General features: G+C 36.8%; 1 protein-coding gene across 6 annotated transcripts in view; it reads right to left on the minus strand.

The window, feature by feature from the left end:
- LOC100855390 (uncharacterized) overlaps positions 1-23766 on the minus strand; it is a 120871-nt gene that overhangs the window by 47956 nt on the left and 49149 nt on the right. For all 6 annotated transcript variants that reach the window (XM_059734021.1, XM_059734023.1, XM_059734027.1 and 3 more), the window contains 10 exons: positions 15558-15820; positions 7896-8144; positions 7628-7783; positions 7199-7336; positions 6827-7069; positions 6210-6337; positions 5674-5797; positions 4050-4211; positions 3521-3668; positions 3268-3368 (listed from right to left, as the gene is read on the minus strand). In XM_059734021.1, coding sequence (XP_059590004.1) covers positions 3268-3368; positions 3521-3668; positions 4050-4211; positions 5674-5797; positions 6210-6337; positions 6827-7069; positions 7199-7336; positions 7628-7783; positions 7896-8144; positions 15558-15820 — 1712 coding nt within the window. The remainder of the gene's footprint in view (positions 1-3267; positions 3369-3520; positions 3669-4049; positions 4212-5673; positions 5798-6209; positions 6338-6826; positions 7070-7198; positions 7337-7627; positions 7784-7895; positions 8145-15557; positions 15821-23766) is intronic.

Here is a 23766-nt window from a genome sequence, read left to right on the forward strand (position 1 = left end):
CCAGTTCTGGTGTGGTCCTTTCTCAAAGGAAGTATGCTTTAGACATCCTGGAAGAAACCGGTATGTTAGACTGTAAACCGGTAGACACACCTATGGATCCGAATGTCAAACTTGTACCAGGACAGGGGGAGCCTTTAGGAGACCCTGGGAGATATCGACGGCTCGTAGGTAAATTGAACTATCTCACCATTACTCGTCCAGACATTTCTTTTCCTGTGAGTGTTGTTAGTCAATTCCTACAGTCACCATGTGATAGCCATTGGGATGCCGTAATCCGTATTCTTCGATATATCAAAAGTACACCAGGCCAAGGTGTATTGTACGAGAATAGAGGTCATACTCAAGTTGTTGGTTACACAGATGCAGATTGGGCTGGGTCACCCACAGATAGACGTTCCACTTCAGGGTACTGTGTTTTTATTGGAGGTAATCTAATATCTTGGAAGAGTAAGAAACAAGATGTAGTGGCCAGATCTAGCGCTGAAGCCGAGTATCGAGCTATGGCTTTGGCAACATGTGAACTCATATGGTTGAGACATCTTCTTCAGGAGTTGCGATTTGGAAAGGATGAACAGATGAAACTCATCTGTGATAACCAGGCCGCATTACATATTGCATCCAATCCAGTCTTCCATGAAAGGACCAAACATATTGAAGTTGACTGTCATTTCATTAGAGAGAAGATCGCATCAGGATGTGTTGCTACAAGTTTTGTCAATTCAAATGATCAACTAGCAGACATCTTCACTAAATCTCTCAGAGGTCCTAGGATTAAATATATTTGTAACAAGCTTGGTGCATATGACGTATATGCTCCAGCTTGAGGGGGAGTGTTGAATATAATGTATGTATAGTATACTATCTTTCCTTGTTAATATAGGTCACATGTATGGTAGTTAGGACTCCTAGCCTTGTATATATATCTCTCAATTGTAAGTAGAGATTAGATGAATGAAAATAAGGTTTTTCTCCTTTCTCTCTCTCTCTCTCAACATAGGTATTTATAATAAAATGTTAGGAAGATGGGAAGGATATACTCAAACTCATTGGATAGATTACTAAGAAACTTTTGCTCCAATGGCAAAGCTGAATACTATTCACAGATTGTTATCCCTTACTAATAACTTTGATTGGCCATTGTAGTAGTATGATATAAAGAACGCATTCCACCAAGAAATTTAGAGGAGGATGTTTATATGTAGATACCCCTGGTCTAGAAGTAAATTTCAAGGGCAATAAGGTCTGTCAATTGAATCAAGCTCTTTTTTTTTTTTCCCTTTTTCGATAGGCAAATAAAGGCTTAAACAGTCCCCAAAGCTTAGTTTGGAACATTTACTAAGGCAATGAAGAACATGAAATATATTTAGAGCCAAGGGGACCGTACACTTTTTGTTAAACACCCTAGGAATGAGAAAATAATTCCTTTCATTCCTAGATCAGAACTTATGTAATTGCAAGTCCACAACCATGAGGTAAGCAACTTATGTTTGAAGAACATGATGATGAGGGTATGCTACCATGGAGAGAAGAGGCTGAAGATGTTGACTCAACTAAAGCTATTGATGAAGATAATGATGCCATCATGTGTGGAGACAGGATTTTCCTTTACCACAAGCAAGTATAAAAGTATCGGTTTTTATAGAAATATCGATAGTTGGATTTTACATATATATCAAGATATATTAGGAAATATTGATGGAGATTTTGGCAAAAAAATCAACAAGATGAAAATTGATCAAACTCATAAAAATGTTGGGAAAAACTCTAAAAATAAAATAAACAATAAAACACACATTGAGGTTGTTTTGTGAAAGAAATTGATATATGTATAACATAATTTACTACATTCGTCAATAACATTTAGATTTGAAAACACATTTTATACAAATATAATCTAATTTGATGCATTCAATGACAAAAAAAAATGATGATAAATGTGTGCTTTTTCAAAATTTATTTGTAAACTTATGTTATCTCATATATTTAATTAATATACAAAAAATACAAGGAAAAAAAATTATTAAAAAAAATTGATTATGATTATTATATTTTTAATAACAAGTTAAATAGAATTTGAAGATAATATCATTCAGATTAATTTATTTATTAAAATTTTATTTTAATATTTTCTATTTAGTACGAGTCTATTAAAAAGTATATTTACTTATTCAATTCTTTTTTCTTAATGAAAGTAAAGATGTGTGTATGTGTGTGTGTATTAAGAAGTATATATATATGAGTTTTAGGAAATATAAAATCAAAAGTGAGCTAGCCAGTTTGGTATGGTGTCTCCTATGTAAGGCTGAAGTTCTAGGATCAATTCCTTGCTTTTGTAAAAGTTTTGGAGCCTAAAGAAGCTTTGACCAAGTTGGTTGACCGCCGATAAATCACCGAAAAATATGATTTATCAAACGATATCAGAATTTTTTCCAAAAAAATCTGATTTATCAGATAATATCAGAATTTTTTGCTCAAAATCCAATTTATCGAATAATATCAGCAAATAATCCAAAAAATCAGGATATTTTCATCCATGACTACAAGGAAAGTACTTATTGCCTCAGGGATGGAAAACAATGATGCTTGGCTGCACATTAACATTTTCAGAACTTCAACCACCAGTGAAGGAAAGGTTTGCAAGCTAATCATTGACATGACAGCAACAACAACTTTGTAGCTCAAGACGTAGTCACTAAACTTAATCTGAAAGAGGTAAAGCACCCCACCAATACAAGGTTTCTTGGTTTTCACTCCCTTGACCTGGCACCTCGTTTCCAAATTTTCAGGTACTTCGTTGAAGATAGGAATGGCTTGTGAAAAACAAAATAATCAATCTGCTCCATCATAGAGCCTACAGAAACCTCACCATATAATTATGTTTAATTTCATGAATTATTCTTTTCTATATAGTGGAAGGTGCCCCTTCCAGATGCAGCAAAAGCCATACTTTAAATGGGTTCTCCAGAATTACTAACATCTAAAATTGAATGATAATTGGGCTACCATCATGTGAAAAAATATTAGTTTTTTCTCATAGGTAAGTGTAATATTGATGCCATTTACAACAATATAACTGGTGTCTAAAATCAGTTTTGGGACCATGACTTCAATTTGAATAAGGACCAAAAGCCAAAAGCAAGTTACTCCTAGAACAAAACCCACAATTTTTCAAGCAATCTTCTGTCTGTTCACTCCAATTATAGATGCTGATCAAGTAACCATCAAATAATATAGAACCACATAAAATTTATAAATGATATAGCTTACTTCAGTCAGCTCAGGGTCTGGGCTTTTAGCTAGTAATGATACTTCATTCCTTGCATCATGATTTTCAGCTAATTCAGCTTCAAAATCCTCATCGAATGCAACTGATGAAGAAAACTTTCAGATTAAAACAAAAAATAGAAATGCAATATGGAGATGTATACATCATAATTTTATATTACGAAGAATGGAAGATCAAAGAAGAAATAAATTTATTAAAGAAAATACAAATAGAATGGGTAAGCATGTGATATACCAGAGCCATACAGCGTTAGCAGCTTCAACTCTTTCATGTAGTACTTTATTGTCTGAGGATTTGATAGCCACAGCCCTGATAAATGTAATGCTGCAAGACGAATAGTCCGGGGACTTTTTGCACCTTCCTCTAGAATTTTTTCAACAAACTGCAAGATATGTGTTACAACATTAAAAAACTGTTTATTCAAATTAACCTACCAACTAACCCAAAATCTTAAACATTTTGATAGTGGTGGATCAATAGTGTATATCAAGCCCACATGGGCAGTCCTAACACCCCACCTAACAGGCATCTTTCTTTAGGCTTGCAAGTGAACTAAGATCAATGGGGAAATAAACAAGCAGTGATGTTTGAACTTATGAACTTCTGTAACACAATGCTCTAATACTATGTTAAACTACAAATTAAACCCGAAAGCTTAAATTTTTATGTAATGGAGGACCAATAATATACATCAAGATGAAATAGACTACAGCTCTAACAACTCACAAATTAAACCTTCAGCAAGGATAGAAGTACCACATACCCACTTCAGAGGCCCAGGTCCATTGTCAGTCACATGCATGCCCTCATCATTGAACACAGAAGAATGCAAGACAGCAGACAGAAGTGCAGCAATAGGTGCAACTCTCCGCTTGTTACAGCTAACATGCAATATCCAAGAAGAACGAACTAAATGCCACATCATCTGCATTGAAATTGAGACCCATGAACTGATGTGCTAATCAATTTAATCTCGTAAACAAAATTAATATGTACAACACAAATGTACAAAATAGAAGTTTTGGATCAGCACTAGGGAGACTTGAACTTATATTTTTTTCATTTTTACAATATAAATGTCCACAGAAGTTCTCCAAGAAGTCCCTCCTTCAGACACCACAGAAACGGAGAAGCCCATAGATTCATGAATGACTGAGATTAGCATATTGGCAAAGGGTTGAGAACTTCATTTGCCATTCAAACACTAAAATTGAATCATCATCAACTATATAAATTAAAAAATAAAAATAAAAATGAAGTTCGGCAAACAAAAATATATTAACAGCATCAAACAAAAACACACCAAAGTACACAAAGCATATACAAAGGGCATCAAGAGGCAAAGCAAAAAGGGAAGTACAAAATCTATGACGGATATGGAATCCCCATATATATACCTCCTAACCCACAACAAAAGATTACAAAGAAATATGGATTTGAGTGCTTGGTCTGACTTCGCTTTCAAATAACCAAACGACTCACAAACATACAACCCTCCAAACCTTCTTCCACTTTTTCCTCAAAAAGCATGATGCCACCCTAGGAGAATTTCTCTAAATAAAGAAAGCATCACCTATGGAATCCCAAATAAGGACAGCACTCAATGCCTTATTACACTACCTTTAGCACAACAACTCAAAAAGAAAAGAGAACAACAACAACAGAAAAGAGAGAGAGAGAGAGAGAGAGAGCAGGAGTTGACATCAAAGATAACATAATAGGATGGGGGAATTTTCCAATTCATCTTACATAAATTAAAAACTGAGGGTCCAAGGTTGGACTGCAAAAGAAGGTGGTCCACCATCTCCCTGAAATTCTTGTGCATGCAGCACCAGCTTGGTAGCAACATGCCTTCTTTTAACAGATTATCAAATAGTCAAAATGTTTACCAAATATGCAATTCAAACAAAAATATACTTTAACAGGGACTTTACAGCCTGAAACTTTCGCATCCCTCAAAAGGGCAATCCCCATTCCCCTCTTCTATGGTGTCCAGAAATGATCCAACCAGGACTTAAAAACCATTCACCCTTCACCAAGTAGCCTTCGCATAGACTAAGGATCAATGAACTTTTATCAAGGATCAGCAAACCTTTATTACTACTAACATGGGGTGGGCATGACAGAAAAGATGCATGAAAAAAGACTTCCTAGAAAAAGTAACCCCACTCCTACAGTAACAACACTTCCTAGAAATACCTGAAAGTGCATTGGTGGCAGAATCCAAATTGTCACCCTGCCTGCATTTCAGATACGATATAACAATTTGGTACCCATGCATCATAAACATGGATGCACAATAACCATTTTTATAGCCATCAAGGTATATATGACAATAAACATGTGCATAAATAGACACAACTCTATATCGGAAATATGAAGTGAACCTGGGCATCCACGCCATGACAAGAGGACACAACTGAACCCAACTTTCCTGACGTAAACAGCCCCAAGGCCAATCTGACTGATCTCAGCATGGGCAAAACAGAACCCTCCCCAGCATTCTCAAGGCTGCAAATTTGTTTAGGATGGAAACATGTAAGTATAAAAACTCTCAGCAACTAGATGTTACCGTCATAAATAGAAAGTAAGCAAGAAGCAATTACAGACATTTTCCATACAAGTAAAGTAAGAACACCCAGGCTGTGATATCACAATTAACAATTGATCCATGGTAAAATTCTTGTAATCTAATTGAAACACAATGAACATAAGGAAAAAATGGGAGAAAATGGAAACCATAAAAATGATATTTCAGACATCTTAAACAATAAATATAAATTACAAAATTGTATAAGAAAGAAATAAATAGTAACTGACAAAATTGGACATGAGAGTATTGCCCATATGAACCCATACATATATCTAATGAAAACATACTTTAGCACAACAGTTTTACTCAAAAGCACATCTTGTGTTTTACCTCTCAACAAGATCCGAGAAAATCCTTCGGGCAGCAGCATCTGAGAAGAAAGTTGCACATGGCTCTAAATGAACTCCATTTTTAAGAGCATAGTAAGGAATCGACAGCAGAGATTCTAGGCAGTGCCACTGAATTAGTCACAAGATGTCAGTTAGAATCTCTCTTTTTTTTCTTTTTTTGGGTATTGTAATAAATAAAAAGACAAATTCCTACAAAAGAACGAAGGATGTATTCTAATTAAACAGTTCATCATCTTCAATCCAAGTTTTAAAAAAAAAACACAAACAAACAAATTAAACAATTTATCATCATCATCCAAGTATTGAAGTAATTTTATTGATCAGTCCATTGAGACTAAACAACAAAAAGGTAAACCAAAAGTGAACAAGTAGCATTCTATAACATTTCCATGTGACTGAAGAATCAAATGGATTAATGGTGGTGAACACTTTAGTTAACATAAAAGGACAAAATGAAGAATCTACGCAGACAATCATATTAGGCTACTTCACAACCATGTATGCTAGTTTCCAGATGTTGCAAGTTATGAAATAAATGGAGTTAGGAGAATCAAGTAAAACCAAAAACAGAAGCACAAAAAAACAAAGACCGATCACCTTCCAATTCATCAAAATTGCCCGTCGAGTTCGTGCCAAAGCTCCAAATCCAAGGAGACTATTAATGTCCTGAAGAAAAGTAAGAACTAAGGAATCTAACAAGGGCTTGCCTTCTGCCTTTTGTAGCATTGATTTATCATTCTCCCCAGTGAGATCCAAGGCTAAAGGAGAGAATACAGATATTACAGCTTTCAAAACAGGAGCTAATGCTTCATATGCTGCAAGGTGAATTTCTGCTCCAATCTGCAACCAAGCATTCAAATCAATAGGTGGAAATATCTCTTGATGAACTAACGAATTCAAAAGGGGATACAATATGGCATAAATCCAACAATCATTCAGACTGGAAGATCTAAAGAAATCAGAACATACCTCTGAATCACATGTTGTGCATGAAATAATCTTCCAAAAGGATTTCCACAAAAAATTGAATGCGAGATTGAGCGAGGCATCACTTTTCAACTGCACACACCATGATGATATAGATGCTACAGTTTTCATGGACATTATCTGCTCATCATATGGAAAAATGACAAGAAAATTACAAAAAAGTTGAATCTTAAGAAAATTATCAATAAGATAATCTTAACATAAACAATGTGTATCAAAAGATGAGTAAATGGACTCAAAAATTAATGGTAAAACAATAGACACAAAAGTCCATGTCCAAAGTTGAGCAAATGCCTATAGAACTATATGTCTTGGCATGGTTAGCACAACAAAAAATTAGGTTAACAAATGAATTATTCAATACTCAGCTGAAAAGCAACTGAGGTTAATAAAGAGTGCAAGAAACCATACAGCTTGCAGCACAGATGTAGAGGTAGACAATGGCAACCGACGTTGACTTGGGCCACCAAGCTTTCCCTTAATGGAACAAGGAAGATTTCCATCCTCAGTTGCAACACCAGACCAGAATATAGAACAAGACAAGTTGGCATATGTGACTAACTCCTCCTGCATGGCCAAAAGAGAAATTTCCATTTTACAGTGTCATTAACCAGTTGTATGGGGACCATAGTATACAGCTGGAAAATTAAAAGAGCTGGGTAAGATCAGTACTCCATACCAATATATACACAAAAACATTCACAAACTTCTCAGTAGCAATAGAAGCTTCTGAAGAACACAATTGATTTATTGACTCAGCAAAGCCAAATTCTGATTTGGTTCTAACTTTGACACTGCAGTCTGCTGTTCTCTCCTGCATTATTTGAAGCTCCTGAACCAAGCTCAAGGTAAAGATGAGAAACTTCATGGTTACCCACTCCACATTGTTGATCGCCCTGAAGATCTTAGTGCCATACATTTGAATGAACTGCACAAACAGGTTAGACCAACTGTTAGAACCTCCTCTAGACAGAAATCAACCACGAAGACCAATAACTATTTCATAGCAACAACCAACAAAAGAATAATAAGTGCAGACAATTGTTTAAGAAAACAAACCAAGAGAGAATATTTACAACAAAACATTTTCTCTAACAAATTAAGAGCAAAATTGATGTATCATTTAGCAACTAGGACCATTAAAAGTCTACAAGATATGGAGAGAAACTAACCCTTAAGACCTAGTCCAAGTGGGAAGGGGTTAGAGTAGGAAAATGAGAGGTTCCAGCTTCAATTCCCAACAGACTGTAGTTCAAATGATTCTTTTCAACACAGATAGGGAAAAGACAAACACTGTTCAGGAATGAAGAAAGTGTAACACATGACAAAATAATGCCTAATAAACTACAACTATGACTGTGTAAATTCTACAAACCAAAGCCAAAAAAACTATTTCCGTTCCATTCCTAGTGGTAAAGTTACGCAGCCTTTAATTGGCAAAGCATGTCTAAATGCAATTTTCATTTTTATAGGCAAAACAAAGATATCAACAAACCTAACAAGATGGGTACAGCCTAAACACACAAGAAGTATAGAAGGATTAACCAACACATAAAACAGAAAAAATAACATAAATAAAATAAAATAAAAAACGATGAAACAACATCAACCTTGACCTAAGGCCAACAAATCTAAGAAAATCCCAAAAAGAGAATCTGCAATTCAAGGATTTTGTTGACCATACAAATGGAGAGCTAAGTGCCTGTTTGAATACACTTTGTGATTTCTGTTTTTAAAATCAGAAAATAATAGTAACTTTTGTATGAGATAGAAGAACTCTTAGATGTTTATATTAAAAAAATAATAGTTTTAAAAACTGTTCAAAAAAATTGAGGTGTCTAAAATTTTTACTACCTCAAATTTTAAAATTAATAAAAGTACTTTTTACATGTTTATTCTTTTTGTACCAAATTTTACACTTTTATATAGAAATTTTTAATTTAAAAAAAAAAAAAGGAAGTTTATCTAAACGAACACTAAGGAATTGATTTTCCTGTTGCATCTCTAACTGCTCAAGACCTTGAAAATTTTTCTCCTGTTGCATTCCTCAAGCACCAAAGCAGAGGGACCTACTTTAAAACTTCCCTCTTATTCTTGAGCGCAGATCTTCCATGCCAATTTGTGGATGTCCTTAAATGGAAGAGGAAGCACCAAGCAAACACCAGAGGAAGAAGACAATGACAACCTAAGTAGCAGTAATTAACTACAACTCTACCCCATGCACAAGTTCATCTAAAATAAGAATATTCACCAAACCAATTCTTGGAAAGGAAAAACAAGAGACCCAATATCACTCTACAAAAAGCAAATGGTTAAATTTGGCACTCATGCCTTCAATGGGACTAAATGGAGAAGAAACCACCCTTTAAAAGATTCCAAACAAGTTTATCCTCCTTTTTGCCATCTCAGAACACCAAGCTTCTTGTTTCTCACCAAACTTCCCCACCATGATCTTCCTCCATAATCTATCTCTATCCATAGAAACCTCCAAACCCACTTATTAGCTAACAGAGCCTTGTTCAAGACCAATAAAAAACATGGAAACAAGTTGTCCCTCTCCGTAACCAAGCAATCCATTGATCATTTCACTAGATCCTGCCAAAGGAAATCCTTTGTGGCTTCACAAAAATAACATGAAAAGTAAGCAGACATCACAAAAGGGAACAAGTACACTGGCAAGCTGAAAAGTGTTCTCTTAATGAGTGTAAATGTTTTCCTGTAAGACAGATGTTGCATCTTCCAAGAAGTACGACTCTTTTTTTTTTAATCTGCAACAGAAGCAGCAAGAATTTTTGCAAACCACGTCTCTAAAGAAGCACAAACCAATACAGCTTTAAAAGAAGCACCAGCATGAAAGTTGGCCTACTTTGCACCCAAGCAAAGAAACCAAAACCTCCACCTGCACAACCAGACAAACTCAAATAGGTTCACTCTTTTCAAATTCAAATTCAAATCTAAGACCTGTAAGCACTTCAAAGCACAGAAAGATACATCTGAGTTACAAAATTGGATCCCCACTCACCTCATACAACAATGAAATGTCATCTGCAAAAAGCAGGTATAAGATCTCCATCTCCAAACATTACATCCATGGATGTTATCCACTCCTCCACTCTGACTAAGATAATTCAACACCTCCATAGTTGAGATAAAGAGGTAGGGAGAGAAAAGGTCCCCTTTTCTTAAGTCTTTCAAACGCTAAAAGAAACCAATGGCCATCCCATTAAACAAACAGAAAAATTTATACTAGAAATTCATAATCTAACCCAATCAACCCATTTATACCCAAAGCCCATCTTCACAAACACAGAGACTAAGAACTTTAGATTGACAACAATTTTTTTTTTTTTTCAACTTCAAATTAACAACAGATTTTTTTTATTTTTTTTGAATAGAAACAACCATTTTCATTTATCTTAAAAAGATAAGCACAAGAAGGAAGAGAAATCCTTCAAGGTTGTACAAAGAAGTTAAAAAGTAGTCAAGTGTCAAACCCCATTAAGGGAACGAAATACAAAGGAGACAGATATTTTTTTTTGATTGGAAAAAATACAAAGGAGACAGATATAGCACCCTCAAGATGGAAAAAAGTCTCTGACAAAGGAGACCAAATGCATGGTTCCTTTTTTGGCTAGCTGGTCTACAACTTGGTTGGCTGAACGGGGAACCTAAGAGAGGGAGCAACCCAGCACACTGACAACATCCAAGATTTTGCATATCCAATTTTCTAACTTTCGCGAACATCTTTCCTTATTAATGACCCAACATATAACAAAAGCAAAATTTCCCTATACACTTAGGGTGGAGAGGTTTAAAGCTTTCACCTAAGGCAAGCCCTTCAACAATGCCAAAATCTTTGCATTAATAGCCAACCCCACACCCGCCTGCTTAAAGAAAGCTCTCAACATTGTACCAAAGTAATCCCTAATCACACCTGTAATACTCATATGACCAGGGTAACCCAAAGAACATCCACTAAAGTTTAACTTTACTTAACCTATTGGAGAGGGGGACGAACCAAGCTCAACTTACTTCCTCACCTTGTTAGAGAAGCTAGCAGCTTTCCAATCCAATGATATAAGTAACAAAGTAATATATGAAAAAGGCTTGGTGACCAAGGCCCAAAAGGAAGAGAAAAAGTAAATCAAGTCCCAAATGGCAACTAACGTTCTCAATCCCCCCTCAAAAATCCTTGCATTCCTCTACAACCATATAAATACGACCACCTACCACAGAATCTTCCCTATTGAAAGGCTTCCAAAGCCCTTAAAGGAGATGTCCAATATTTTAATTATGCCTTTAGGAGGAGTCAAATCAAGATTGGTTAGGCAAAAAATCTGTCAAAGTGCTAGTGGAGTGGGACAATGCAGAAAGAAATGATCAATCGATTCACCACTCTTAAAACACATAACACAAAGATCTAGCATAAGAGCATTGTAAGGCCTCCTCAACTAAAGATGCCATTGGTATTAACCTTCTTCTTAGCCACAAGTCAAGAAAAAGCCTTAGGCTTTAGTGAAGCTTTTGAGTTCTAGATTAAGTTAGCAAGAGTAAAGGAGGTGAAAGCAGTAGAGAGAAGGGGAACTAAAAGAGCTTCGTAAAATGAGTTGATAGTGAGAGGTCGTAAGGATGTCAATGACTAAACTCTTTCATTTGTAAAGGAAGGTGATAAGAATACATGAACCAAGAAAGAGAGCAGTCCAGTCAATTCCCCTATCTCCAAATCACACAAGTTTCAACGAAAGTTGATATTCCAAGATGGACTGGAAAAGGATTGATCCAAAGTAGAGAAAATTAGTAGATTCCTTACCATTATGACTTGGAATGCATTTGGAAATTGAAATCTTAGCAGACTCTCGCCTAGCCACATATACTCTCATAGAAAAATTTTGTGTCATCTCTCACCAAGTACCAAGTGAAATTCAAGAAATCATTGAAAGTTGAGCTATGGTTTTCCAAGGGCAACGGTACAACAACCTAAAAACCTTTTTTTTTTTTTTTTCTGATAAGTAACCACCTAAAAACCATATTGGCATCCCAACCATTGGGGTGCAACCCATAACTACCAAGGATGACCCTAAACCAAAACATTGCTTTCTCTAGGAAACTTCCACAACCACTTTCCAAGAAGCATTTTAGTCATCAAGAAGATTCTCCCTAAACCCAACCCTCCATCACTCGTTGGTTTACACATGAGATCCCATCCAACTAGGTGATCTCTTTTCCTCTCTCCAAACCCTGACCAAAGAAACTCTCTCTGTAATTTCTTAATCTCTAACGCTACCATAGTTGGGACCTTAAACATCTAAAGGCAATAAGTGGGGATTAGAGATAAACAAGAATGCACAAGGGTTATTCTACCACCTAGAGACAAAAAGGCTTTCTCGCAACCATCCGAATGACAAGAGATCCTATCTGTCAATGGATCCTAAAAAGAAGTGGCTCTAGGATTTTCCCTTAAAGGGAGACCTAGATAAGTAAGGGGCCAAACAGAGACTCTACAATCCAACAACAAGGCTAAGTCTTGAATAGAGTTCTCACTTACATTAATACCAGCCAAGGAGCATTTTTTAAGATTGATCTTTAAGCCTAATATGTGTCCAAAAACCATTATAATATATTTAAAGTTTTGCAACTCCTCTAAGTTAGCTTTTGAGAAAAAATTTGTATCATTTACAAACTGAAGAAGTGACACCCTTTTATTGTCCTTTCCTACCTAAAAGCCTTCTAAAAAACTTATGCCTACAACTCTTACCACCATCCTACTCAAAACATCCGCAGCAATAGTGAACTGAAAAGAGGAGGGTCACCTTATCTTAAGCCTTGGGACGCTTTAACCCAAACTTAGGCACCCTCATTGACTAGAATAGCAAAACTTACAAAAGATAAACATCCTCGAATCCACAACCTCCACTTTGGACTGAAGCCTTTCCATTCTAAAGCATGATCCAAAAAGGCCACTTCACAAGGTCACAAGCTTTTCCAAAATCTATCTTAAAGACAACTTCAAATTTTTCATAACGTCTTTTTTCATCCACCACTTCATTTGCCACTAGAACAGCATCTAGGATTTGCCTACCTTCAACAAAAGCACCTTGAGACCAAAGGATAGTCTCATGCAAAATCTTACGAATGCAAAGAGAAGGCGCTTTGGCTGTGACCTTATACAGTCTAGCAATCAAACTTATGGGCTTAAAATCAGCCACTGTGGAAATCTGATTTCCCTTGGAGACCAAAGCAAAAAAAGTAGCATTGGTATTCTTCTTAATGGCCCCACTGTCGTGGAATTCCAAGTAAACCTTCATCAATTCCTCCTTGATGGTGTCTTAACAATCTTGATAGAAAGCTTAGGTAAAATCATAAGGACTAAGGCTTTTTCTCTGTCCATTTGGAAAATTGCTCCTCGAATTTCCTCTCCCGAAAAAAGAGTGCTCCAACCATCTAGCACTCGCCTCAAATATTAGAGACCAATCAAGCCCTTCTATCCTCTAAGAATCTTCATCGTGTTTGTTATAAAGACAGCCAAAGAACCTCAAAATCTCCTCATAAATACTATTTTCATCCTCTAACCATAGTCGTTCCACAGACTCAAGGGATTGATAAATTTTTTCTTCCTCCTACCATTAGCCACCTTATGGAAATACTTGGAATTGTAATCCCCCTCCTTGACCCACTTTACCTTAGCTCTTTGGCTTCAATGTACCTCTTCCATTAGCAGAAATTCCTTCAGTTCAATCTTTTTAAGGCATGCTAAAAAGATTAACAACAAATTACATCATATGTCTTCATATTCAAATTCCAAGCTAACCCTACCATTAAACACTTTAACCTAGAATCCTTCGCTTGATTACCGATCAAGATTGCATCATAAATTTGTCTACTTTCCATAAACACATTCTGAAATTCTAACACAAGTTTCCAAACCACATTATCGAGTGTGTTAGTGATGCTTCAAGCTTGCAAATGTTTCCAAAAAAACTAAATGGCCTAAAATTTTTTATATCCTCTACATCACCATTTGCAAAACATGAGGAAATGTAATTCTGCTTTAAACTTAAGTAACAGTCCTACCACCAAGGATTTATCAAAGAGCTAGTAAAAAAGTCATCTCTAACACCAATATCATTCAATACTATGAACTTAGTTATTTCTCAAAATGTATAGCCTGTGTCTACCACAGCACAGAGTGTCTTAATGACAGCAATGCCTCCCACCAAGGAGCTACCTGAGGGCTAGTAATAGAGTCATATCTAACATCAATGCCATTCAATTTTATGCACTAAACAATAATGCCTCCCACTAAGAAGCTACCAAAGAGCTAGTAAAAGAGTCATATCTAGCATCAATATCATTCAATTGCATGCACTTCAATGCCCTATTCCACAGCATGTGTTAACCGTGTAAAAGAGTTTCACATCTAACATTGATACTTGTCTTCATTATTTTCCAAAATATGTTGCACATGTCAACCTTGTAAAAAAGTCCCATATCTAACATTGATATCATTCAACCGTATGCACTTAGTTATTTCCCAAAATATGTTGCATGTGTCTGTAAAAGAGTTTCACACCTAACATTGACTTCATTCAATTGTATGCACTTAATTATTTCCAAAATAGATTGCATGTATCAAACAAGTAAAAGGATTTCACACCTAACATCAACATCATTCAATTGTATGCACTTCGTAATATGTGTCATTAAACTGTATACACTTAATTATTTCCAAAATAGGTTGCATGTGTCAACCATGTGAAAGAATTTCACATCTAACATCAACACCATGTAGAGAAGTTTCATATCTGAAGTTGATATCATTCAACTGCATACACTTAGTTATATATTCCATGTAAAATAGTTGCATATCAAGCAGCTATCATACAATTGTGTGCACTTCTTCTTCCTGACCATGTAAAAAAGCTTCATATCTAGCATTGAAATCATTCAATTGTATGCACTTTTTCTTATTGCATGTCGATTGTATGCACCTAGTTGCATATCAAGCAGGTATCATACAATTGTGTTCACTTCTTCCTGACCATGTAAAGAAGCTTCATATCTAGCACTGAAATCATTCAATTGTATGCACTTCTTCTTATTGCATGTCAATTGTATGCACCTAGTTTCATATCAACATTTATATCATTCAATTTTATGCAATTAGTTGAACACTAATACCTCTCCTCCCTCCCTCCCTCCCTCCCTTGCTTGAACTAGAGATTCCCAAAATAACAATTAAAAAAATTCATACAATAGAAATATAGACATCAAAAAACTTGACAAAATAAAAATCACATAAAAGAAAGAAAAGCATAATCAGTATAGAGGATAAGAAGGCAACCTTCAATATAGGTACTAAGTCTTGTTCCTCCTTGATTACAAGAAAAAACACTCTTGTCCATCTTTTTGCTTCATAACCCCATGCATCTAAGTCTTCGTCATCATATGTAACAAAAGCATCAACTAACTGATGGCAACTTATAAACCTTTTAGGGAAGTCATAAAAACTTTCTAAAAGCATCATCTTTGTACTGCAGCAATCGGCATCACAATGCTTCTTACCACACCCCAAAAGCCATTGATGCACTTTTACTCGTAAAGAACCTAGAATCAAGAGAAAACGAGGGAGAGAGTAGAAGAGAGAGAGAGAGAGAGAGAGAGAGAGATCATAGTATCCCAAATAAAAAGTGTGAGTACACATCAAAAAAATTTCATAATCAACCCAAAGACAAGGCATGGTAAAAATATACAAAATAACCACAAAAGAAGAAGGAGAGATACATAAAAGCAAGTGTGGGGTGTGGAAGAGTCTTTTATCTAGTGACTATTTCAACCAAAGGGATAATGATAAGTTCAATCAAACCTAAGAAGCATCCAGTATTCTATGTTCATGATTTTCTTCACTTAGTATGTTTGTGTTTACGAATCAAAGAGTAAATAAATAAATGCAAGTGTGGGGTGTGGAAGAATCTTTTATCTAATGACTATTCAAACCAAAGGACACTAATAAGTTAATCAAATCTAAGAGACCAGTAATCTATGCACATGATTTTCTTTTCTTTAGTACATTTGTGTTTAAAAATATAAAAAAATGCAAATAAATCAAACCGAACACATCTAGCATTTCGAAGAACCTTAAACAATGACATTTTTTTTTATAGGTAAGAAGTGTGATTATTTTCTTTTTTATCAAAAACAAACATATGTATTAAAAAAGAATAAAAAACATGAAAATGATGAGAAATCCTCCTCATGAAATACAAACCTGATCAAAAAGAGCTAAGTAAACCTCCTCTATACAAGGGGCTACACAAAACATACAAAAGCCTATACAAGTGTGACAACTCTTGGTACTGTAGACCCTACCCTAAGGGGTGCAAATCGACAACCAACTAAGTTGAATTACACTCAAAGGATAAGGTTTAAAAATGTCCATACAGTAAGTCCAAAAAGAAACAAAGAAATGAAGCATATCCCACATCATCTATGGCGTCTTCCAAGTGTCCTCAAAGATCCTACCATTCCTCTCTTTCCACACAATCCACAACAAAGAGAGACACGTGATCCTCCAAAGAGTCTTGCTTCTAATAGAGTTTCCAAAACACTTAAAAGAGATCATCATCATATCATGAATACTGTTTGACCGAACACATGTCATCCCTGCCTTTGAGAAGATCCTATGCCACAATCCCAAAGTAATCGGACAATTTAAAAAGAAATGATCAACTATCTCACTACTCTTCCTACAAAGAATGCACCAATCAGGGCTAAGGGCTTTAAAAGGTCATCAAAAGCACCTCAAAAGGACACATGAAAACATAGAATGTACAAGTAGCACCTTCTGACAAGTGAAAGGAAAAAGCAACAACATCTCACCACCCGAACCAAGGTTAATGCCCTAAAGACCTAGAAAGAACATAGTGCCCCAGACAATCTTCTTGCAGGCATGCCAAAACTGGTTGCTGCGATCCAAACAAAGCCCAGATGAACTTCCTCTTGACGCTATCAGAAGCCCCTCTAGCATTCCAAAGAGATGAAATATAGATAATAAAAAAAAAGCGATATAATTAAATATTTTAGATAGAATATCAGAACATGCACAACTGAGCTTCTCACTGAAGTTGGTACACATATATCTTCCTATTCAAACGAGCCCTTGTACCCCCACATATGAAGCATCACCAGACAACACTAACAACTTTGTTAAATCACAGTAAAGCAATACATGAGCCTATTGTCACGGACTTAGTCGTTCACTAAGCTCGTGCGGCACTTAGACAAGCCAAGACGTTTGATCTTGCTAAGTCAGCCTTGCTCCCCAATGCTTAGCTTGCTCGGCTAAGACACTCGTGACTCAAAAGCTTAAGAAGCTTGGTAGGCAACTCTTGAAAGAATGGAAGCTTTCACTAATTCAAGGAAACCTTTACAAGTGCTTGGAAACTCACTTGCTTGGTTAGGAAGTGATTTGGGTGGTGCCTTGGCCAAATCAGGGCCTCACTTATTTATAGGCATCAATGGAACTATCTGGAACCTTGGAGGGTTCATTACAAATCAAGAATATTCTAGAACATCCTACCCTATTCTATGTACAACCCTATGTACAAGAATATACAAGAGATTCCTAGAAGTCTCTAGAAAGCCTTGGACTCCTCTCATGCCTTCCACCATAGTGTAGAGATGTGTGGACATCTCTAGGCATTTCTAGAACCTTCCACACTCTTCCCACCAATGGCTTAGTGTAGATGGCTCCAGGAGTCTCCAGAAGCTTCCCTCCTCCTATATAAGCCCATGGGGAGGGTCATTTGAAGCATCTTGTGACACTATGCTATCATTTTAATTAGCTGAAACTTCCTTCAGCTGCTGGGGGATATTGAAACTTTTGACAACACTCAGGCATTCCCTAAGGGAGCAACCCAGCAACTAAAACTGGAAATAACACAACTCTAAAAGATTCCATCCTATTGAAACTGCATACATCATTAAATGCATAAAGCATGGGCCATTCAGCAGTAGCTTTTGGCTCCCAATTGCAAATTGCCATTAGGCTACATACCTTCAGTGGGCAAGTGGACACTGTTACTGTCAAAAACAGCTAATAAATTCTACAAAAGAACATCTCCTGTCCAAAGATTCACCTTCCTTCCAAGCATGTAAAACCATCAACTTGATCTCTTTTACCATGGTGAAAGACTATTCCAACCACTTAAAGGTGTTATTTTGTATAGCTCTCCACTAATCTTCTTGATAAATTTCTCACACCTTAAAATATTTTGGTAACACCAAACTAATCTGGAATGGTGCCAAACCATGGTTCACAATTTCCAAGTCATTGAGCAAGGGATCAAACAATGGTTCTTTTATTCTTCTCTCCTCTTACCAAAACAAAAACAATTGAACATGCTCCAATCCCTAGATTTCAGATGGCCCATAATCAGAACTTTCTCCCAGACAACTACAAACAAAGAAAGTAAAACTACGACAGGCACACCTTTCCACAACTCTCAATGTTGTGAATGCTGATGTACACTATGAAAGCAATGACAGAAGTAAAAACTAACTGAAAATTGGCCAGACTCAGAATCCTTCCATCCTGACCCATTTTTCCATCCCTGATAACTTGCATCTGGATTGCTTCCAAGAAATCTCTCGACATCTCTAATTCCTAATCTCAGAACTAGGGATAGCAATTAAGTCAGGTTATGTCGGCATTATTGGGTTCATCTCATATTAAAGTAAGAGCATGAAATCTACTCAAACCAAAATGATCTCTTATTTAAAAAAAAAAAACAAACAAACAAACAAACAAAAAAGCAAAAAAACAAAAACAATCTTAAAATATACAATGTATGAATATATAGGTTGCAATCATATTCTTGTCAACATAATGGTGTGATTAAACAAATCATATACAGATCAAGACATAATTGAATCAGAAAGACACAATGGGCTTAGTGATGAGGAGGTTCTCTGAGGTAATTGAGTACTAGAGTTAAGAGACTTGCCTTGGTTGGAGTGCCCCCTTCCACCTGGAGTGGTGTTCTAAATAATCCATCCAAGTCCAAGCTTGATCGTTTCATCGTGTCTGAGCATTGGGATTATCACTTTAGTGGGACAGTGCAGTGTGTTATTCCTAGACCGATGTCTGATCACTTTCCCATTTTGCTAGATAGGGGATGGGTGAGGAGAGGTCCTTAACCTTTTAGATTTGAAAATATGTGGTTGAAGAAGGAGGGTTTCAAGGACTTGTTGAAAACCTGGTGGAAGGGGTAGAATTTTAGCGAATCCTCAAGCTTCATTTTGGCTACAAATTTGAAGGCCTTGAAATTTCATTTGAAATACTGGAATAGAGAAACTTTTGATAAGATTGAAGTCAAGAAGGCTATGGCATTGAAGCAAGAAAGAAAGCAAGAGAGGAGTTTAAAAAATGGGTCATGTTAGAAGAAATTTCTTGGAGGCCGAAATCAAGGGAAATGTGGTTGAATGAGAGGGATAGAATTACTAACTTCTTCCACAAGATGGCTAATGCTTATAGAAGGAAAATTTTCTAGGCCAAAATTAAGATAAATGGAGCATGGCTTTCACATGAGAATGATATTAAGGAAGCGATAGTTAGAGCCTTTCAAATCCTGCTAATTGAACCAGTGGAGTGGAGACCCAATTTAAATGGGTTGTTGTTTGAGGGTTTAGAGGCTCAAGAGGCTACAAGGCAGGAAAATCCTTTTTCAGAGAAGGAGGTCTTCAACACCCTGTCAGGTTTCAATGGGGATAAAGTGTCGGGACTAAATGGTGTTTCTATGGCATTCTAGCAGTTTTCATGGGATTTTGTGAAGGATGAGGTAATGGGCGTTTTCATGGAATTTATGAGCATAGCAATTTTGTCAAAGAAAAACCCCTTTTCGCTTCAAAAATATGTGGTTGAAAGTGGAGGGATTCAAAAACTTGGTCAGGAACTAGTGAACTAGCTATAATTTCAGCGGATCCTGTAGTCACATTCTTGCTAGTAAATTAAAGGGTCTGAAGCAGGATTTGGAAGTGTGGAATAGAGAGGTGATTGGGAATGTCTCCTTGAATAAAAACATCGCTCTCAGTTAGATTAGTTTCTGGGATGCCAAAGAAAGAGAATGTGGTATCTCTTTAGAGGATTACGAGGCTAGAAGACGTGCAGTGGAGAAGTTTAGCAAGTGGGCAGTCATGGAAGAGATCTCTTAGAGGCAAAGGTCAAGAGAATTGTGGTTGAAAGAAGGTGATAAAAATTCAAAGTTTTTTCACAAGATGGCTAATGCTCGAAGAAGAAAGAATTTTCTATCTTCTATTACAGTGGATGGTAGGAAGTTATTGAGGAGACTAAGATAAAGGAGAGGGTGGTCAATGCGTTCCAAAATATTTTGTCAAAGAAAGGGGGCTAGAGACCAAGTATTTCGGGGCTACCTTTCCCCTCTTTGGATAGTGTTGAGGCGGGCCTCCTTGAGGAGGCCTTTTCTGAGGAAGAGATCTAGACTTCAGTCTCTAGTTTGAGTGGAGATGAAGCCCCTAGACCGGATGGGTTCACGTTGGCTTTTTGGCAATTTTGTTGGGACATAGTTCAACACGAAGTAATGGGCTTTTTTTGGTGAATTTCACAATTCTGGCCGTTTCGAGAGAAGTTTAAATTCCACCTTTATTGTTCTCATTCCTAAGAAAAGGGGTACACATAATATGAAGGATTTTCGTCCTATAATCTTGGTAGGGAACCTTTATAAGATTCTAGCTAAAGTTTTGGCTAACAGATTGAAGAGAGGTGGGAAAATGATTTCGAACTCCCAACATGCCTTTGTTGAAGGCAAGAAAATTTTGGATGTTGTCCTTATAGCAAATTAGGCCTTAAGACTCTAGACTAAAAAGTGCAAAGGGTGATATTATTTGCAAGATGGATATTGAAAAAGCGTATGATCATGTGAATTAGGGTTTTTTATTAGCAATCTTGGATAAGATGAGGTATGGGGCTAAATGGGTGAGTTGGATGAGGTGGTGTATTTCTTCAATCCGTTTTTTAATCTTGCTTAATGGTTCCCCTGTAGGCTTCTTCCAAAGTTCTAGAGGCATAAGACAGGGAGATCCTCTCTCTCCTTTCCGTTTCATTTTGGCAATGGAGGTATTGTCCTCTATATTGAAGAGGGCTTTACAAGGAGGCTTTCTTAAGGGTTTCATGGCTAGTGGGAGAGAAGGCAAGGGTGTGGTTGTATCTCATCTTTTATTTGCTAATGACACCCTAGTTTTTTGTGATGCAAGCAAGTAGCATGTGGAGGTCTTGAGTTGGGCTTTTATGTGGTTCGAAGTGGTATCCAGGTTAAAAATCAATCTTCACAAAAGCGAGTTGATCCCAGTGGGGGTGGTTCCTAATTTTAAGGACTTAGGTAGGGTGTTGGGCTGCAAAATGGGCTATATTCCCTCTTGTTATTTGGGTCTTCTTTTGGGAGTTGCTTTCAAATCATCTCGGCATTGGGAAGTAATTGAGGAGAGATTTCAGAAACGGCTTGCTTTGTGGAAGAGACAGGATTTGTCCAAAGGAAAGAGGTTGACTTTGGTAAAAAGCACTCTCTCTAGCCTCCCAATTTACTTTATGTCGTTGTTTATCCTTCCTCATAAGATGAGCCTAAGGTTGGAAAAGATTCAGAGAGACTTCCTTTAAGGGGAGGATTTTCCCAAAGTAGGCCGCATTTGGTGAATTGGTCTATTGTCTGCATGGAGAAAAAGGATAGGGGCTTAGGTATCAGAAATCTATCTAGGTTGAATAAGGCTCTTCTTGGAAATGGCATTGGAGATTTGCTTCAGAGCAAGATTCTTTATGGAAACAAGTGATTGTAGGGAAATATGGAGAGGAAAAGGGAGGTTGTTGTTCTAATGCTTCAAGGGAGGGTTATGGAATGGGACTTTGGAAGGCGATTAAGAACGGGTGGATGGAGTTTAGCAACATGGTGGCTTTTAAGGTGAGGGATGGTAGAAGAGTGTGGTTCTTGAAGAACAGGTGGTGTGGAGAGGATTCCTTGGAAAAGGCTTTTCCAAGCTTGTACTCCCTTGCCTCTTCCAGAGATGCTTGGGTAGCTCAGTTGTGGGATCAGTCTAGGGAACTAGGTCACTGGAACCCTATATTCACAAGACTTAACAATGATTGAGGGATGGAAGAGGTGGAAGCTTTTTCCAGAAGGTTACATGGTCAAGTGCTTAGAAGGGACGATGAGGATGTCATGTCTTGGCGGGTTTCAAAGAATGGCTTCTTTACAGTTAAGTCTTTCTACTCATCCCTAGTTCCTTGCATTAGTAGAGAGTTCCCTTCAAGTTTAGTTTGGAATCCTTGGGTTCCGAAGAGAGTCAATTTTTTTGCTTGGGAGGCTATTTGGGGAAGAACTCTAACTATAGATCAACTAAAAAGGAAGGGTTGGATTTTACCAAGCAGGTGCTATTTGTGTAAAGTGGATGAAGAATAAGCAAATCATGTGCTTATTCATTGTCCCAAGGTAGCTATGATTTGGCAACTTATCTTTGCTCTTTTTGTGTTCAATGGGTTATGCCCAATTCTATCAAGGAAACCATTCTTGGGTGGAACGGCTCCTTTGTTGGAAAGAAAAGAAAAAAGGCATGTAATGCAGCCTCTTTATGGAAAGAGAGAAATAGAAGAATCTTTGAAGATACTGAATTAGCGGATCAAGCTATTTTACGGTCTTTTTTGTACATGTTTTCGGATTGGGTTAGGAGGCATGTAGATTGTACATCTTGGTCCATTTTCAATTTCATTGATTGGTTGGGTTGTAAGGGGATGATTTTTTTGCTTTTACTTTTCCCTTTGGCCTTGTTGCCTTATATACATTGTGTATACTTTAAGGTGTACATCAGGCTTTCTTAATACAATTGCTTTTACTTATCAAAAAAAAAAAATTGTCAAGAGCTTGAATGCAAATTTTTTAGTTTTAATTTCAAAGAAAGAAGGTATCAAAGATTTGAGGGATTTTAGGTTGATCAGTTTGGAAAGTAGGTTTTACAAGTGGTTGGCCAAGGTGTTAGCTAATAGCTTAAAAAAGATGGTCGGAAAAGTGGTTTCCACAACCTAAAGTGTTTTTGTGGAGGGAAGGCAAATTTTGGATGCAGTGCTTATTGCTAATGAGGCCATTAACTTGAAAAAAGTAATGATTGTAGTATTCTAACCAAACTTAACTTAGAAAAGGCTTATGATCATGTGCACTAGTCTTTCCTGCTTTTAGTTATACAAAAAATGGATTTTGGGGTGAGATGGATTGGATGGATCAAGTGGTGCATCTCCATAGCAAGTTTCTCTGTTTTGGTTAATGGAACCCCCACAGGCTTTTTTCAAAGCTCTAGGGGCTTGAGACAGAGGGATCCCCTCTCGCCCTATTTATTTGTGATCGCAATGGAGGCACTCAATTGCTTCTTAAAGAGAGTAGTGGCTAGAGATTTTTTATCTGGTTGTTAGAGAGTAGTGGCTAGAGGTTTTTTATTTGGTTGTTAGAGAATAGTGGCTAGAGGATTTTTATCTAGTTGTCAATGAAGAGAAGGAG

This window comes from Vitis vinifera, chromosome 2 (genome assembly GCF_030704535.1).
Source record: "Vitis vinifera cultivar Pinot Noir 40024 chromosome 2, ASM3070453v1".
Classification (NCBI taxonomy): Eukaryota; Viridiplantae; Streptophyta; class Magnoliopsida; order Vitales; family Vitaceae; genus Vitis; species Vitis vinifera.